Genomic DNA, 19,480 nt, shown 5'->3' with positions numbered 1-19,480 from the left:
AATAGCTACATTATGTTTGCTAAGTTAGAGGATATAAAATATGACTTAGAAAATCACAGTATATGTTCTGTAAGAAATGACCAACAGGATGATTTCAGAAAGGCCTGGAGAGACTTACACGAACTGATGCTGAGTGAAATGAGTAGGACCAGGAGATCATTATATACTTCAACAACAATACTATATGATGCCAGTTCTGATGGACCAGGCCATCCTCAGCAACGAGATCAACCAAATCATTTCCCATGGAGCAGTAATGAACTGAACCAGCTATGCCCAGAAAAAGAACTCTGGGAGATGACTAAAAACCATTACATTGAATTCCCAATCCCTATATTTATGCCCACATGCATTTTTGATTTCCTTCACAAGCTAATTGTACAATATTTCAGAGTCTGATTCTTTTTGTACAGCAAAATAACGTTTTGGTCATGTATACTTATTGTGTATCTAATTTATATTTTAATGTACTTAACATCTACTGGTCATCCTGCCATCTGGGGGAGGGGGTGGGGGGGTAAGAGGTGAAAAAATGGAACAAGAGGTTTGGCAATTGTTAATGCTGTAAAGTTACCCATGCATATATCCTGTAAATAAAAGTCTATTAAAAAAAAAAAAAGAAAATCACAGTATATAACTAATAGAGTAGAATGCATCAATGTTCTATATATTTCTATACTACATTAACTTGAGACCTGAGAAAATTAAATATATAAAATGTAATATAATACATGCGAATAACATATAAAGAATAATTCATATTTCCCAGACATTCAGACTTCATTATCTCCATGTTATTCAACTTCAACAGCATGTCAACAACTTCAACATTCCCAACAATATCTGTTCAAAAGAAAAGTTTTGACTAGGACATGAATAAACACGATGCCTTTTCCTTATACTGTCCTGAAAATATTTGATTAAGAATTCATTGGTAGGGGGAAGTTTGCAATTCCAAGCAATAACTGGGAGTGTTGGTAAGATTTGTAATAATTTAAAAGTATTAAGTATTTAAAAATTCAAGACAAGAACTTTGGAAAACAATGTTTTTTTTTTTTATCTCAATGGAAGTCTAATTGGTACATATGCTGGAAAAAGTAAAACCTTAGGATATAAAGAGAATGCTCTGATTTCTCAAAATTATTTGTTATTTTGCCACCAAAAAATACATAAGCCAACACTTCAAGGACTTGTGATTTTCTAGTTGTGTGTGTTCTTCCCATCCCAGAAGCTAGAAACTCCTTTAAGACTTAATAAATAGTATGTGGAAAGTTGTTGTGGTAAAACAATCAATTATACAAGAGCGGAGCCAGAGATGAGATTCTCTGAATTTAAGTAGGCTTATCTTCTAAAACTACAAATAATGACCATACTTCAAACCTTCCAGTTTGCTAGGAGTAGTAAGAGATTGGGTTTCTAAAAATAACTTTCAAGAACCTAATGGTATGTTAATGGAAGAATCAGAATATACTATCTTATAAGTGGAAGCTGGTGAGTAATAGACGTTTTTCTTAGAACAAGTAAGATTACACTATTCGCATTTTTAAAACTAGATAATTGACATGATACATTAACATTAGAAAGAGTGAATGAAGAAACTCACGTGAGAAGAGATAACCAAGTCAGAGATGACCTTTGTGTTTTCATCACCGGTACTGAAGACCAAGGAAGGATCATTAGAAAGTAAATCTTGCAGGGGAGCCACTTCCCCAGTCAGTTTAAGAAAATTATATTCCACTTTTCCAACTTCCGAAGCAGCACATAGATTATAAGAATATGGTAAAGTCCCCTCACTGTAGTTTGCGGGAACATGCGGACCAGTCTTAGAACAAAGATCCACCTGAAAACAGGAATTTGATGATCTTCTTAATCGAAGGGCAATGGCTAGTGTTACCGTGGTGAGGAATAACACGGAGATGAGCGCTAAAGCTATTACCAAGTAAAACTGTAGCTCAGACTGAGAGTCTAAGGCAATCTTGTTTTCTTCCTTCATTTCCGGCAGCGCCTCTTGTAGGTTATCTGCAAAGACCAAGTTCAGAGCCACAGTGGCCGACAGAGGAGGCTGGCCTGCATCCTGCACAGAGACCAGAAGGCGGTGCCGGACAGACTCTCGGTCAGTCAAAGCCCTCGCACTCCTGACTTCACCTGTGCGCAGACCTAGGCTGAAGAGTCCGGGATCTGTGGCCTGTATAACGCGGTAAGCCAGCCAAGCGTTGTGTCCGGAGTCTGCATCCACGGCCACTATTTTGGTCACTAGATAACCGGGCTCAGCCGAGCGAGGGACCATGTCGAAGAGGGCCGATCTGTCTGGTCCCAGAGCAGGGTAAAGGATATTTGGGGCGTTGTCATTGCTGTCCACGATGAACACCCGTACAGTGACATTGGCATTGAGAGCTGGAGAGCCAGAATCCTGGGCTTGTAAAGTTAACTCGAAGGTATGGACCTGCTCATAATCGAAAGAGCGCTGAGCAAAAATATGCCCATTGTGACTATTAACAGAAACGTAAGAAGATAACTGTAGAGGTTCTAGGTCGCTGTTGACGATGGAATACGACACTCTGCCGTTTTCCTCTAGGTCTAAGTCAGTGGCTGAGACACACGCTATAGATACTCCGGAGGGGTTATTTTCGGGGACGTAAACTACATAAGAAGGTTGGAGGAAAACTGGGGGATTGTCATTGACGTCTGTAATTTGCAAGGTGAGAATTTTGCTGGTGGACAGAGGTGGGTTTCCCTTGTCTATGGCGATTAGAGTAATGTTATACTCTGGGATCTCTTCACGGTCCAAGGAACCATCCGTAACTAGTTTATACAAGTTATTGCTGGAAGAGGATATTTTAAATGGGACGTTATCTTTTACACGACAGAGTACTTCACCATTTATCCCTGAATCTGGATCAAGTGTTTTGATCAGGGCTACAACAGTTCCAGGCATGGAGTTTTCAGGTATATGATTGGATACTGAAGCAAAAGTTACCTCGGGGGCATTGTCATTCACATCTAGAATTTCTATTTGAATTTTACAGTGAGCAGTATGACCTCCTCCATCTTTTGCTTCTACTCCAATAGTGTAACCTTCTCCTTTTTCAAAATCGAGTACTTCTTCAGTTGATATTTCTCCACTTTTAGCATCCAATCTGAACAGGTGTTTCGGTGTCTCCACTGTGCTGATAGAGTAAGTGATTTCCGCATTGTTTCCTTCATCTTGGTCCGTGGCTGTCACTTGAAGCACAGAGGACCCAGCGGGCAGGTTCTCCCTCAGACTGATCCTGTAGACTTCCTGGCTGAAGACTGGCCAGTTATCATTGACGTCAGTGACGTTGATCCTAATTTCTACTGTACCACTTCGAACCGGGACTCCGCTGTCTACTGACGTCAGGACTAAGTGATAGGAGCTCTGCTTTTCCCTGTCCAATGATTTTTCCAATACTAATTCTGCATATTTGCTGCCATCTGGATTTTCCTTTGGCAGTAAGGAGAAATGGGAATCCGGACTTAGAAAATACTGCAGTAGCGAATTCACACCTACATCTGGGTCCTGAGGAGTTTCCAGTGCAAACGTTACCCCAGGCAGCGCAATCTCGCTGATTTCCAAGTCAATTATATTTCTACTGAATCGTGGAGGATTGTCGTTAATATCATCGATCATGATAGTTATACGGAAAAAGTTCAATGGATTTTCAGCCACCATTTCAAATTCCAGAGTACACACTGGCTTCCTCCCGCAGATCTCTTCCCTGTCTATTCTGTTGCTGACCAGTAAGTCCCCGTTCTCTTCACTTACTCTAAAGTATTCCCTCTCTGCACTCACCCGTAGCTTCCGAGCCGGCAAGTCACGGACCTCCAGCCCCAGATCCTTAGCTAGATGCCCCACGACCGATCCTTTCGCCATCTCCTCTGGAATCGAGTAGGTGATGTGTTCGGAAAGTACCCGATAGAACAAAGAGGCCAGTAACAGAAACAAGATCCGGTCCCCCTGCTCAGTGATCCTTCTCATTTTTCAGCTGCTTAGTTCGTGCTGATTCTTCAGTTCCCGAAAAGCCCTGCTTCAAATACTTACTGGAATGTAAAATGTCATGAGGGTCTGTTATCTGAGGATTGAATCAGTATATTCCGGGGCAGAATCTATGAAGCAACGAGTCCGAGTCTTTTCTGGGCAAGGATCTTGGTGACTGTGCAGAAAATAGCTTTAAAGGAAACTCCAGGGAATCTCATCTAGATTTTTGACTTGGTATTGGCCGACAGCGGCGCCCTGTGTCTGTTCAAAGAACTCCAGCAAGTCACTGATGAATAAAGTTCCTTTTGACCCTAATGCGGTTTAAAGAATGCAGGGCTGGGATTCAGAAAAGGCCTGCGTTGAAATTTTGCTTTTGAGCTTTATTAACTACAGGAAAGTCATAGAATGCTAGCTCACCATCTTATAAATTTAGAGTTGGAAGGGATCTAACAGATAACATTACCCTAGCCCAACCCTCTGTCTTTACAGATAAAGAATTGAAACCCAAAGAAATTTAAATGGCTTGTCTATGTCATGCAGCTAGCAAGTGGCAGACTAGGATCTGAATCCAGGTCTTCTGAATCCAAACATATCGTTCTTTCTTTTGAATCATGTTGCCTTTAATCACAATAAATAAAATAATGCATGTATTTGGGATTGGACCTGTGATTTCATTGGTATAGATTGTAGAAACTAGATGAGAAAATATCCTTTAACAAGACAAATCTTCATCTTCTTTGCAACTTATGATCTTAGAGAGTTGCTTAGAGCACTGGAAAGTTAAATGATCTGTTTGAGGTCACCAGCCAGGGTGCCTCTAGATTATACATACATACATACATATATATATATATATATATATATATATATATATATATATATATATATATGCTATTCTTAGTAAATCTTTAAATAATGTTTGGAAGTGCTACTTTCAGCGATTTTGGAGATTTTCCCCCATCACTTTGTAAAATTTCCTTTTTCTCAATGAATTTGTTTCAGTAAATTTTAGATTGATGTATTTGTTTGAAAACAAGTTCTCAGAACTTTGTTCCCATTTTCATTCGCTTCATTTATATAATGTAAGTTAGGTTTTTGTCAACTGTAGTTTATTTCCTTATTTTATTCATCCTTTCATTGATTCTTTCATTCAAACACTTGCTAAATTCTTATTACATAAAATACAAAATTTTCTAGTTGATTACTATTTCTATTTGTGCCATTTATATAACACTTCTTAATCAATACCTCAATGCCTCTTTAAGGTTAACAATATGATAGCTCCTTCTAATGGCATATGTTGTCATACATTTTTTATCACGTGATTTTCATCCATTTCTTTCTCTTTGTCAAATCCTCCAGAAAGGTTTTAAACAAAATGGCTTCCCCCCCTGCTTTAGATCCTTTTTGAAGCAGAACAAAAACCATAATGTGTTTCTTCATCTCACTAAATCATTGATCCATCGTTTTCTAAGCTTAAGTTTTTTGTTTTTGTTTTTTTTTTGCTGGTATTTTTCATGCTATTTCTTATTGGCAAATAATCATTAGTAACTTGTTATATCCTACTTGACCCACTAGATGTCAACTGCACATGTTTATTTCTTGTATATTCAGGTTTTTTTTTCAATTTTTTCTAAATCATTCACTACACAATTTTCCAGAATTTGCATAATATAATTCTTAAACAGTTCTGCTTCCAGTAAAGTATCCTTCTCCAATGACTCCTTTTTAGATATGTGTTTTGATGTATCAAATCAAGGGCTGCTCATCCAAATTCATTCCATAGTCTGGACAATGTGCATTGTGTATTCATTTTCCTCATGTATAGTTAGGTCAAAGTCTTTTGGGTAATTGTTGAACTCATGATCACAAAAATCCCACACCAACATTTCATTGTGATATGAAGGTTATTCTGTATTATTAAAGGTTTTAATAATGGAATCAAGATTATTGAAGATTTTATCAAGTTAGAAAGACTTTATTGTCTGAGAACCAATCTAGTTAAATAAAGTAACTTATAAGCATTAAGTGATGAATTCTTTATATCTATCTGGAAAACAATGGTAAGTAAAAATGGCTTCTTGTCTTGGGTAGGCTTCTTTTTGCTTTTTCAGTGATTTGTGGAGTACCAGAAAAAGGATGCAGAGATGTTGAGAATTGATCATCCATTTATAGATCATCTGCAAATATTGATTTAACTCTTAAAGCTGAAAAATTGAGATTTCAGTACAATAACCAAAATATTGATAATATTGAACATCAATATTGAAACTTTCATTACGTATGAAACCAGAAGACAAAAAGTGGAAAGAACGCATGTCTCTCTTTTGAAGAATAAATAAAAGTTATGGAACTTGGAGTCATATTATATTCAAAAACATAAAAATAATCTCAAAGAATATTTAATCACTTCACTCAAAGTGAGAATCAGAGAAAAGATCGCCATACATGTAACTGTAGCTTTCGCACCCACATCTGTTGCATAGGATGAATTCATATTGAAACATTTTATAAAAGGTTTAACAAGATTCTTCAAATCTAGGAAAACTATGTTTGGTGACTTAAATGCAAAGAACTGCATGGGAAAAAATGGCAAAAATGGAGCATGTGGTCCTCTATTAAGAAACCACAGAGACCAAATGATTGCAAATTACCCACAATACTTAAGTCTATATATGAATACTTTCTCTAAGGAGAAAGTGAGTGATGTAGGTATATGTTGAGAAATAATTGTGGTATTAAAAAGAGCATCATTAAAACGCAAAAAGATTTAGAATAAAAAAGCATTAAACATAATAACTACTTAACATTAAAAAAAGCTGACACTCTTAAAATGTAGAAAATGATTACTTATTTGTGTGGAAATAATTTCAGAATCTAGAAAAGCAATTAGACCGCTTATTAGGAAAGAAAAAGTCACAACCAACACGAAATTAGAAGAAACAATAAGATGAAATGAAAAATCTTTTATGTCATTGCATTAACTAAAATCTGACATGTTAAAATAAGTTATTGGTATTGAAAATAAAAAATGGATAAAGACAAAGACATAGAGTAGAATTGCCACCATTTTGAAAAAGAAATTCAACCTATGTAAAAGAATGTAGCAATCAGGAAAACAATAGAGTGCATAATCTGGTTCAATAAGTAAACATCTTCTCTCTTTTCCAAGCAAAAATACATGACAGCCAAAAACATCAAAATTTCCTCCACTTAAGATTAATGCAGATCATCAACCAAGAAGAATGAAAAACCAGAAGACTACACTAGAACATTTAACTAATGTTGTTGCCTTAGTATCCCAAAACTTAACTTTGACTTATTCAGGTAGGTAAAAGCATTGCAAACTGACAAACTTTCCAGAGGTACTCACATCCTTCAAGAAATGTAATGTGATATTAGTTACTGAAATTTTTTTTAAAGACAAATATTTCTTAAATAGCAACAATGTTCTATAAAATAAATCAATGACTGGTCATTATAATTCAATTATAACCATAGTACCTACCACGGATAAGACCATGTTAGGAGATGGGAACACAAGGACAAAAGTGAAACGTTCTGCCAGGGAGATTACATATCATAAAAAATTATGATGATTATAACGAATCATTGGTTAAAAGAATTGTTCCTAAGAATCACAAAGATGTATTAAAGAGGTTCTTTATGGAATATTTCAGTTCATGATAGCAGCAAATCTCTGAAGCACACTAAGTTGGAATTCAGAATTTCGTTATGGAGTAAGAAAAAAAAAGAAAATAATATATACAATGACTAAAACAACGTATATGGAAGGAATAATAAAAGAAATCAAATCCTCTGTAACTACAATGACCAAGCTTTATAGTGTAGGATAGAAATAAAGAAATAAAATCTCCTTCTGAAGAGAGATAAAGGACTAAGGATGAAGAATGTAACATAAACTGTCAAAGTGTGGAGCCTCTGTTGTTCCCTTTGGCAGAGACTAAAGGAGGATCGACTTCCAAAGAAACAGGATTTAGATTTTTCATTATTAGGGAAAAGCTCTTGTTCAACACCTGTGAGTCTATTCATGATATCTCATGAGTATCTTTTAGTATCTCATGAGGCTCATGAGAGCCTCTCCTTTATGTCAGGACAAAATCTAAAGAGTGTCCATTGCAGAGAAGGCCTTTCTTTAGTCAATGACAGAGAGTATACTAGGGGTCCTATTCTTGATCTTACTTAGTTTTTGCTCAGCTGTTTCTTCTTTTAGAAATCTTTGTTTTTAGAGAAGACCTATTGGATGGGGAAGGACAAGAGGTACATTCAGAAATGGATGTGATGTAAAAAAACTAAAGCCATCAATAAAAAATAAATTCGTATGAAACAAATTAAAATAAACAATTTTTAATATTTCCTCATCCATGCTTCTTAAATTCAAGATACACAAATACCCAAAGATAATAGAAGTATTTCCTAAAAATAAAATGAATTCTTTCAAAAAATATAATAGAATAATATTCAAATAATCAAAGAACCTCGATTTGAAAGGAACTTCAGAGATTAGCTATCCAATCTATAACCCGCCTCCCCCCCAAAGAAGAGCTTCTGCAATATCAAACAAATCATTATCCAGACTTTGCTTGGAGACTTGGAGTGAGTGGTGATCTTTTAATTTAGCCCATCCGACTTCTGGAGAGCTTTTTCTTAACATCAAGCATTAATCTGCCTCTGTACAATATTGCTTTAACACTTGTTGCTCCTAGGCGAACCCTATGGGATCAACCAGAATATGTCTAATATATTTTTCTATGTGACAACTCTTCAAGAACATTTGAAAATGGAATTAATCTGATTGAGCTGTTTTTTGTTGGAGCCATGATGACTTTTTTTCGCTTGAAAAATAGTTCACTAACCACTCTCTTATTCACAAGTTCTAGGATTTTTCAAGGAATTGAAATCAAGCTAAATAAATAGCCTGTGGTCAACACACACGCGCATCATCTCTCCCCCATACTGCTGAGAATGGAAACATTTATCTTTTTCCAATCCTGGAGTATCATTCCGATTTTCGATGACCTTTCAGCGATTAACTCTGCTAGTTTTTCATTACCCTTCGATATAATTCATCTCTATTGTTTTTATTCTGTACGAAGAGTATTGTCCTTGGCAAAGAAACAAAATAAGAGCTGAGCAGTTCTGCTTTCCACCATTGTCGTCATTGTCATCACCACCACCACCATTACCACATCCGCCAAAAGAGGTAGTCTTGTCTCTTTGATCCTTTTTTCCTTCCATTATACTTTTTTTTTTAAATTAACCCCCCTTTTCTTGCATTCTTTAATATTTCTTACTGATTTCAAATAATTCAGAGCTTTGCTGCTCTTAACAAATTCTTACAGAACCTTGCCTAGTATTCCCCCCATCGTTACTTAATCCCTGCTTCTTTTCCCTCTATATTCTTTAAAACAAGCTAGGCTTGAAAACACAAAAGTAAACACGCAGATTTCTCTATAAGTTCCGTGAATAAGCATATTGATTATTGTCAGACAACACTTCCTTTTTTACTTTTTCTGTATCTCTTTGTCTTTAGAATTTCATTCTTGAGTATTTCTGATTTCCCGTTTAGGATTGTAGTCCACGGAATTAAAAGTGAAAAGCAAATTCAAATGATATAGTTCACTAAATGCAGAATTCTAAAAATACGTACAAACATGAATATAATATTTTATTTTTAATTGAATAGTGTTTCCAATAACAATGGTCTCGTATCCATTGCTTTCGTTATTTCAAGGTAAAGTGATTTAATAAGATGTTAAATTAACATTCTGATAAATAATTTTATTTGAAAAAATAGATTATAAGCTTCTTACTAAAAATAATAATAATAATTTTATTTGAAGCTGGAAAGAGCATTGGATCTCTCACTATGTTTAGCTTCATCACATACTATTTATATTTTGAAAGGAAATTTAATCTGATATGGAAGTCAAAATATTTAGAGCTAGACATGACTTCAAAGACAAAATGTTATTTTCAAGGGGAGAAAAGTGAGATGGAAAGAAGGAAAAATGAAAGAATTGGATCGGACTCTCGTTCCAATTTTTCTTTCCATAACAGTCATATATTTTCACTGTTTTTGTCAACATGAATTAAGATGCAGTCATATTTATTGTTTTCCAGATGATGAAACTCTAAAAATGATCGTTAATGATGAGTATGATTATTGTTATAATGTTTCAAGGTATATAAAGTATATTAAATACATTATTTCATATGTTCTTCACAAGTATCTTTAAGGAGGAATATTCCTTTAAGGGGTATATGCAAAATGTAGTAAATCTGTATTTTACATCTGAAAAAACTGAAGTTTAGATAAGTTTAGTGGTTACACATTTAGTAGGCATGAGAAATTTGATTTGAACGCGGGTCTCTCCTAACTAGAAATCTGGTACAATTATTTTCCACTATGACACTGCTTCTTAGTTAAAACTCTTATCACCAAAACATCAAACTAGATTTAAGAATATTTCAACAAATTGGAAAGTTTAATAAAAACTAATTAGTGCTATGCAACAATGCCAACTTTGTGCGCTATCAAACTCCTTGAGGCTAAAAGTATTCAGGCAGAATTTGTATATAGTTCAAATAGGGATAATGCAAAAGAGACTCCTGCATTGCTAAATTACTTCTAAAGTTAAAAAAAATTTCTAAAATATCATTAGTAAATGTAGAATTGAAAAATCATACTTAATGTATATGAACTAACAGGTCCAGAACAAATTTATCAGGAAAAGACAAACTTACCTGAATAAATGAATGATCTTCTTTACAAAAAACTGACTCATCAGATATTAATAGAGCCTCGTTTTTCTCACAGTTCTGCTGCATGGTTAATGTATTTGCATAATTAGGCTGAGTAAACATCACCTGGCTTTTCCTAGAGTCTGTGGTGAGAGAGACCTCGTGAGAATATGACTGCAGGAAAGCTCGTACTCCATCTATGCCCACAAACTCTGAGGCAGGGATATGCTGAAAATGTCCACTAGTGGATTTCAGTATTTTAGAGGTTTGCCATTGGTACAATTTCTGGGCCAATAAAATGATGATGAAGAAAAAGAAGAGGCAGGACACTGAAGCCACTGCGATAACCAGATAGAGTGTGAGATCAGAGTCTTTGGGAGGCTCTGACGATGCCAGACTGTTGAGATCAGAAAGGACTTCAGGAATAGTGTCGGCCACCACTATCGTGACACTGACAGTGGCAGAGAGAGGAGGGTCTCCATTGTCCACCACTATCACTACAAGATTCTGCTTGAGGGCATCTTTGTCCACGAAGGCTCGTGCTGTCCTGATCTCACCACTGTGCAGGCCAACGGAGAAAAGCCCAGGTTCTGTTGCCTTGATCAGGCGGTAGGACAACCAGGCATTCTGGCCAGAATCTCCATCAACTGCCACCACCTTGGTCACTAGGTAGCCTGGCTCTGCAGATCGAGGAGCCAGTTCCACTCCTGTAGAACCATCCGAAGGGAAGACAGGATACAAAATTTCTGGGGAGTTATCATTCTGATCCAGGATGAACAGAATCAGAGACACGTTGCTGCTGAGAGGAGGATTTCCAGAATCCTTGGCTGTCACTCTTAGCTTCAGTTCTCGGAACTGTTCATAATCAAAGGAACGCAGAGCATAGAGAACGCCAGTTTCAGAGTTAATAGAAACATAGGAGGAGAGAGATGCACCAAGTACTGTGTCATCCACAATAGAGTAAGTAACATGACTATTTTCCTCGTTGTCAGGGTCTCGGGCAATCAGAGAGTAAATTGAAGTTCCTCTGGGATTGTTCTCCATGACATAAACTGAATAGAATGTCAGAGCAAAGGTCGGGGGGTTGTCATTAATGTCTTCTATATGCAGGGAGATGTGAGTGTCAGTGGATAAAGGGGGACTCCCTCCATCTGTGGCTGTCACAGTGACGTTGTACATGGAGACTTGTTCCCGATCCAGAGCCTTATCGGTCACCAAAGTAAAATAATTTCCATAGGACTTTTCAAGTTTGAAAGGGAGGTCTTCTGGAATGGAGCACGTGACCTGGCCATTTTCTCCAGAATCTCTGTCGTGCACATTGAAAAGGGCAATCACCAACCCTGCAGGAGAATTTTCAGAGACTGAGCTAGTAATGGAGGTGATGGTGATATCTGGAGCATTATCATTCACATCCAGTACTTTGACGAGAACCTTGGCTCTGTCCTGAAGTCCAGGACCATCACGAACTTCTATATCTATATCATAGAAACTAGATTCTTCATAATCTAGATTTTCCAATACTGTTATAGCCCCAGTCAAAGAGTTTAATCTAAATAATTGAGAAGTTTTTTGGGTTATTTTCCTGAAAAAATAAGTCATTTTCCCGTTGATTCCCTCATCTGGATCAGTGGCGTTCACTGTGAGTAGCCACGTTCCCAAAGGCACGTCCTCAGGAACACTCACACTATACAAGGACTGAGTAAAAACTGGAGCATTGTCATTGGCATCAAGGACAGTCACATGAATGTGCACAGTGCCAGAGCGAACCGGATCTCCCCCATCTGAGGCTGTGAGAGTTAGATGGTGAATAGGCTCCTCCTCTCGGTCCAATGTCCGTTCCAACACCAGTTCCGGGTACTTGGCCTCGTCTGTTCCTCTCTGCACATGCAGAGAAAAGTGATGGTTGGGACTCAGCTGGTAGTTCTGGAGGGAATTCATCCCAATATCTGGATCGAAAGCCTCGGGAAGAAGAAACCTTGTTCCTGACACTTCCTTTTCAATTATTTTTATTTCTGTTTCCTTTGTCTCAAATCGGGGGGAGTTATCATTAACATCAGTTATTTCCACTTCTACGCCATAAATTTTCACTTTGTCTTCTACCAGAATGTCTATGTTAACAGTGCACACGGGTGCTCTCCCACACAGGTCCTCCCTATCTATTCTGTCTGCCGTGACTAAGCTGCCGCTTCTGACATTCAGGGCGAAATGCTGCATCTTACCTCTCGAAATTATGCGGGCTCCACCCTCTGACAGTGCCCGAGGGTCCAACCCCAGGTCCTTCGAGATGTCGCCCACGAAAAATCCCTTCTCCATTTCCTCGGGTATCGAGTAGCGGATCTGTCCGGAACCGACGTCCCACAACGTTCCCAGAAGAAAGCAAAACAGGACTCCCCCACTGCAGTTCTGCCGTATCCTCCGAATCGCCATTACTTTCTCGCTAAGAAATTTTCTCTTCAGCCTCTGTACGAATGAACTCTTGTATTTCCTGAGTCTCAAAGAATAACATTAACCAGAATCCTAAAACCAAACAGCTTGTTTTCTTGGTTTCTGTACAGCTTCTGAAGGTGCAAGCTTCTGGGGCTTTATGTAGTTTGAACTGCAGAGGGCTGGGCGGGGGATCTGGCTGCTTTTCTCATTTTTCTCCCTGGCTGGTCAACAGCGGCGCCCAGAGTCCTAACTAATTATTACACAACCTCTAAGTAAAAGTTGCACAATTTTTACAAAAGGTTTTTATTCCTGATATTTCTCCTTTCTTGGAAACAAATCATATCTTGAAACTTCATTTCTGTTATTTTACGAAAGACTTGTTGACAGTGTCTACAAACATAACACATAAATGTGTGTGACTCTATACATATATGGATATATGTGTATCTCTCTGTCTGTCTCTTTGTCTGTCTGTCTGTCTCTGTAACTAGATGAGTGATGTTAATGTCACGTTTCCATTTTTTATTAAGCTGTCTTACTCCACCACTTTTCCACTCCACCACACACAATAATATTCTTGCAAAAGAGATTTCTAGGAGGTGAAGCTCAAGATCATTATACTTCATGAACTAGAGAATGAATGACTTAAAATGAGTTTTTTATTACTACCAAATGAATCCTACTAAGTTTGGAATCGCACAACTAAAATGGAGACATTATTATTATTATGTGTCCATGTTGTAAACTCAGCAAACTATATTTTCTTATGTTTAATGAAAACAATATTTACAATCTGCTACAATTCCGAGCACTTTAAGATATGCATATGTATACAGAAATTTTCTTACACCAAAGAACCATTTAAAAATTGTACATAAATCTACAGATTTCCTAGATATAGAAATTTTAATCATTCTGATTTGAACCCAAAGCTTTCTGATTTCCAGCCCAACAATTTATCCCTTGTGCTAAGTTGATTTTAGTGCCTTACTAAAACATTTTAAAAATCCTGATTTTAACTATTGGTAGAGTGATGTCCGATTGAGGAAACTCTACCAATGTAGAAAGACAGTTGCAATGTTAACTTATTTGCATTAAGTAATATAGTTGGGATGTCAGAAGAAGACTCAGGTTTTTCCGGGTTTCAGGGGTAGCCCTCAATCTACTACAGTATGTTGTTAGTCCCCAAGGAAAGTTAAAAGTCACAGAAAATGAAGGAAGAATCAAACTACACTAACTTATGGCTTTTAAGGTAAAAGAAAAGATATGGAATTAAGAGGCCTGAAAAAAGTTGCAAATATTAAAAGGCGATGCAAAAAACTTACGTGAGAAGAAATGACAAAGTCAGAAATGACTTTTGATTCTCCAGTATTGTTATCCAGACCACAGGAACCGTCATTAAAGAGGAGATCTTGTGGAGCGGACATATCCCCAGTCAATTTGAGAAAATTATATTCCATTTTTCCAGTCTGAGAAGCCACACACAGATTATAAGAATATGGTAAAGTTCCCTCATTGTAGTTTGGGACTATTCCAGATGCAGAATGAGAGCCAAGATCTCCTCTGAAACAACCTAATACTTTGAAATCTGAAGATTTCCGAAAGCGCAGGGCAATAGCCAGTACTACGCTGAGAAAGAACAATATGGAGATTAAAGCTAAAGCTAAAACCAGGTAAAACTGTAGCTCAGACTGAGGATCCGGGATCTCTGAGTGCTCCTCCCTCATTTCTGGCAAAACCTCCTGCAGACTGTCTGCAAAAACCAAGTGAAGAGTCACAGTGGCCGACAGAGGGGGCTGGCCTCCATCCTGCACAGAGACTAGCAGGCGGTGACGAGCAGGGTCTCGGTCAGCCATAGCTCTAGCTATCCTAATCTCACCGGTGCGTTGTCCCAGGCTGAAGAGCCCAGCGTCTGTGGCCTTCAACACGCGGTAGGTTAGCCAGGCGTTGTGTCCCGAGTCAGCATCCACTGCCACCACCTTCGTGACTAGGTAGCCGGGCTCCGCAGAGCGAGGGACCATGTCAAAGAGGGCTGATCCTTCGCCCCCGAGGGCCGGGTAAAGGATGATTGGGGTATTGTCATTTTGATCCACTATGAATACTCTCAAGGTGACATTGGCACAGAGGGCAGGGGAGCCAGCGTCACAGGCCTGAAGAATCAGTTCGAAGGTGCGGACTTGTTCATAGTCGAAAGAGCACTGAGCGAAGATTTCCCCGCTGTGGACGCTGACCGATACATAGGAAGACAATAGCAAAGCTAGGTCACTGCTGACAATGGAGTAGGATAAGAGACCGTTTTGCTCCAGGTCTGGGTCAACTGCTGAGACACAGGAAATAGATGTCCCTGCGGGATTGTTCTCAGGAACGTAAGACACATAGGAAGGTTGTAGGAAAAGAGGGGCATTGTCATTGACATCTGCTATATGTAGAGTGAAGGTCTTACTAGTGGATAGAGGGGGATTCCCTTTATCAGTGGCTGTCACAGTAATATTATACTCTGTGACCTGCTCTCGGTCCAAAGCTCCCTTTGTCAGTAGCTTGTAGTAATTCTTAGAAGAGGATTCTAATTTGAAGGGAATATTTTCTTGAACATAACATGTAACTTCTCCATTTTCTCCTGAATCTCTGTCACGAATTTTCAGAAGTGCAACGATAGTGCCAGGCTCGGAATTCTCTGGCACTGGACTGAACATAGACGCCACAGTTATTTCGGGGGCACAGTCATTTTCATCGAGAATTTCTATATGGATTTTACAGTGTGATGCTAGATCTCCAAAGTCTTTTGCTTCTATGCTTAGAATATAATTATTAATATTTTCGAAATCCAGATTATCCTTAGTCGTTATTTCTCCTGTCTTTTGATTCAAGTCGAATAAAAGTTTCACATCCTTTGCTGTATTTTGGAAGGAGAAGGTAATTTCTGCATTGACTCCCTCATCCTGGTCGGTGGCCGACACACGCAGTATAGTGGATCCTGGGGGCAGGTTCTCCCGCACACTGACCCGGTAAACTTGCTGACTGAATACCGGGACATTGTCATTGGCATCCACAACATTGATTCTGATCTGAGCTGTGCCATTTTGGGCTGGCTGCCCACCATCCAGGGCCATCAAAACCAATTGATGTGAACTCTGCTGCTCTCTATCCAGAGATTTTTTCAGTATCAATTCAGGATATTTATTGCCATCTGGACTCTGTTTCACTGTTAGATCAAAGTAACTGTTTTGTTCGAGGTAGTATCTTTGCAGAGAATTACTTCCAACATCTGAATCTATAGCAGGGTCTAGAGGAAAGGACGAGCCTACTTGAATGGATTCTGAGATTTTTAGATCTACTTGAGACTGTTCGAATAATGGGGCGTTATCATTAATATCGAGCACGACCACAGTTACATGGAAAATATTTAGGGGATTTTCTGCAACTGTTTCGAAATCAAGAGTGCACACGAGCTTCTTTCCACATATTTCCTCTCGGTCTATTCTGCCACTGATCAACAATTCCCCGCTCTGAGAGCTGATACTAAAGTATTCTCTTTCTGTGCTAACCCGCAGCTTCCTACTCGGTAAATTTTGGATTTCTAATCCCAGATCCTTGGCGAGGTTCCCCACCACCGATCCTTTCGCTATCTCCTCTGGAATGGAGTAGCGGATCTGCTCAGAAAACACGCAAAAGAACAAAGACACCAAAAACGCGACCAGTACCTGCGGCCTCAGAGTCAGAGCTCTTTGCCCGGAGATCCTTCCCATTTCTCTGGCTTTGTGCAGACAGAAACTCTTTAGCTCCCCAGAAGACGAAATGAAGATGATCATGAATTGTAAGAATCGGTGTTAAAGAAGGACCAATTTCACTGTCCAGCCTAGCGTAGCAGCAAATCTGTGCGCTCCAGGAAAGATTCTGTGGTACTGGAGCTTGAATGAATACAGGGTTTGTTGGTGAGCAGGAAATTACCAAGCAGGAAGCTAGCTAACAAGGCATTCCCTATTTCAGCTCTTCCTCCACATTGGCCGACAGCGGCGCCCAGTGTCTCTGTATGAGAACTGAAACAAGTCTCATAAACTGATTTTCTTTCCCAGGGAAAAAACATTTCAGTGACAATCAGGATTAACAAATATGTTTTTCTCCTGTAAGTGTCCATTGCTGTTTTTTCCCATATCACTTTGAAACTTGCCTTTCCCTCTATACTAAAAATGCTGTTTGTGACAGAAAGAAATACTTAACTTCGTGGGGATACTATAGCTTTGCCCAACTGAGTAGTCTGACTAAAAATAGGTCGAGGGTAACTTGTCTATCCTAAGCATGTGAAGGCTTCTTTCAGCAGAATGGTTAGATGAAAGCAAATCATTCCAATGGCAACAAAAGCGGAGGAAGCAGATGTTGTGAAATGCTTATAGCTTGGTCAGCTATAGAAGACACCAGGGTCTGCCTCTTAGGTTATGGACAGTTTTCTTGACTTTTGTCTTGCAAGTGGATTCTGATGACTTTGGAAGATCTTGAGGCATCTTTGTGCCTCAATTAAGTCCAGGTCACTCCGTGATACTAGTCTCCTTCAAAAGTGGAAGAACCAATCACAATTAAATCAATGGTATCTCTGCTATTCCTGCTTCAGTGGATAGGGATTTCATTGATGTGAATCCTCTCTCTTCCTGGGTACATTTGCCATTCACCTCTGCAAGTTCATCATCACTTTTGTTCATTTTCTTCCATAAATTCTTCAAAGAGTCACTAATTTTCATGGGTGAGGCTCTTCCAACAGTATTTATTTAAACATTCTTTGCCAAGAATAACTGTCTTGCTCAAGGTCATCCGGTAAATATGTGTCATTGGTGAAACGTAAACCCAGGTCTTCTTGGCTTCAAAGTTAATGCTCCATCTACTATTTCATGCTGCCTTAATTAGAGGATCATTGAATAAAGTTATCCCTATTCAGTTATCAATGTATCTTTTTTTGCATATTAACATATACACTGAAGTACATGTAAAAAAGGAGATTCTTTAAAGTTACATTTTGCTTTAACCAGTAAAATACTTATTCAAGAAATAAACAACAGAATATAATATTTTCTAGAAGATTTGGGTAGCTTCAGAAATTCATCAGTGATGAAACATTTTTTTCAGAAAATGAAAGGTTCAGTGAGTAGAAAGAAAGAAAGGTTTCAGGAAATAACTGGCACAAAAAATGCATATATTTAATCTTAAACAAAAAAAAAAAAAGAAAGAAAGACATAATTGTTAAAAAAAATTCTGTTTACTCTGAGGTACCACTTCATACTTCTCAAGTTGGTTAAGATGATAGGAAAAGATCATGATAAATACTGGAGCTGATGTGGGAAAATTGGGACGTCGTTGATGGATATGTGTCCTTATCCAAACATTTTGGAGAACAATTTGGAACTATGCCCAAAGAGATATCGAACTGTGTATTCCCTTAGATCCAGCAGTATGTCTACTGGGCATATATCCCATAGAGATCATAAAAAAAGGAAAAGGACTCCAAATGAGCAAAATGTTTGTGGCAGCCCTTTTTGTGGGGGCAAAGAATTGGAAACTGCAATCTTGCAGTTTAGGCAGATGGGAGCCGAATGCCCATCGTTTGGGGAATGGTTGAATGGGTTATGGCATATGGATTTAATGGAATATTATTGCTCTATAAGAAATTGTCATCAGGATATGATGGAAAGATTTACATGAAATGATGCTAAGTGAAGTGAGTAGCACCAAAAGAATCATTATACAAAGCAACAACAAGATTACGTGATGATCAACTGTGATGGACTTGGCTCTTTTCAACAATGAGATGATTCAGGCCAATTCCAATAGGCTTGTGATGGAGTCATCAGCATCCAGAGAGAGGACTATGGGCACTGAATGTGGATCACAACATACTATTTTCATGTTTTTTGTTGTTGTTGTTTGCTTGCTTGTTTTTTTTTTCTCTCTCATTTTTTTTCCTTTTTGATCTGATTCTTCTTGTTCAGCATGATAAATATGGAAATATGTTTAGAAAAATTGCACATGTTTAATCTATACTGAATTGCTTGCTTCTAGGGGAGGAGTGAGGTGGAAAGGAAGGGAGAAAGAAATGATACACAAAGTTTTGCAAAGTTGAATTTTAAAAACTATCTTTGCAGGGGCAGCTAGGTGTCATAGTGGATAGAGCATCAGCCCTGAAGTCAGGAAGACCTGAGTTCAACTTTGGCCTCAGACACTTAACACTTCCTAGCTGTGTGACCCTAGGCAAGTCACTTGACCCCAATTGCCTCAGGGGAAAAAGTCATCATGCTAAAACTATCT

The 19,480-nt window shown here is 38.2% G+C and overlaps 3 protein-coding genes across 8 annotated transcripts in view; all 3 read right to left on the bottom strand.

Annotated features, from left to right (window-relative positions):
• LOC100926346 (protocadherin gamma-C4) overlaps positions 1 to 19,480 on the bottom strand; it is a 169,531-nt gene that overhangs the window by 114,397 nt on the left and 35,654 nt on the right. The window contains exon 1 of one of the 6 annotated variants that reach the window (XM_023505321.2): positions 10,766 to 13,321. The exons of the other annotated variants lie outside the window; for them this stretch is intronic. Within the exon in view, the coding sequence (XP_023361089.1) occupies positions 10,766 to 13,189 (2,424 nt within the window). The 5' untranslated portion in view covers positions 13,190 to 13,321. Of the gene's footprint in view, positions 1 to 10,765; positions 13,322 to 19,480 lie in introns of those variants that run through there. 6 annotated transcript variants of the gene reach the window in all.
• Positions 1,940 to 4,854, bottom strand: LOC100925561 (protocadherin gamma-B3-like). The gene is given in 2 exon segments (XM_003756674.3): positions 1,940 to 2,058; positions 2,060 to 4,854. Coding segments are annotated over 2 exon segments (1,962 nt in total). The 5' UTR covers positions 3,998 to 4,854; the 3' UTR covers positions 1,940 to 2,034.
• Positions 13,242 to 18,337, bottom strand: LOC116421642 (protocadherin gamma-B2-like). Its single transcript, XM_031953445.1, has one exon. It carries the CDS (start codon positions 16,996 to 16,998, stop codon positions 14,437 to 14,439), a length of 2,562 nt encoding a protein of 853 aa, XP_031809305.1. The 5' UTR covers positions 16,999 to 18,337; the 3' UTR covers positions 13,242 to 14,436.

This window comes from Sarcophilus harrisii, chromosome 2, assembly GCF_902635505.1.
Source record: "Sarcophilus harrisii chromosome 2, mSarHar1.11, whole genome shotgun sequence".
Taxonomy (NCBI): Eukaryota; Metazoa; Chordata; class Mammalia; order Dasyuromorphia; family Dasyuridae; genus Sarcophilus; species Sarcophilus harrisii.
The sequence above is the reverse complement of the archived record's forward strand: the minus strand, read 5'-3'. Positions and strand labels throughout refer to the sequence as shown.

What these genes read in the sequence shown, in the direction of transcription:
- LOC116421642 (XM_031953445.1), bottom strand. Translation starts at nt 16,998, where the DNA reads ATGATCATCTTCATTTCGTCTTCTGGGGAGCTAAAGAGTTTCTGTCTG.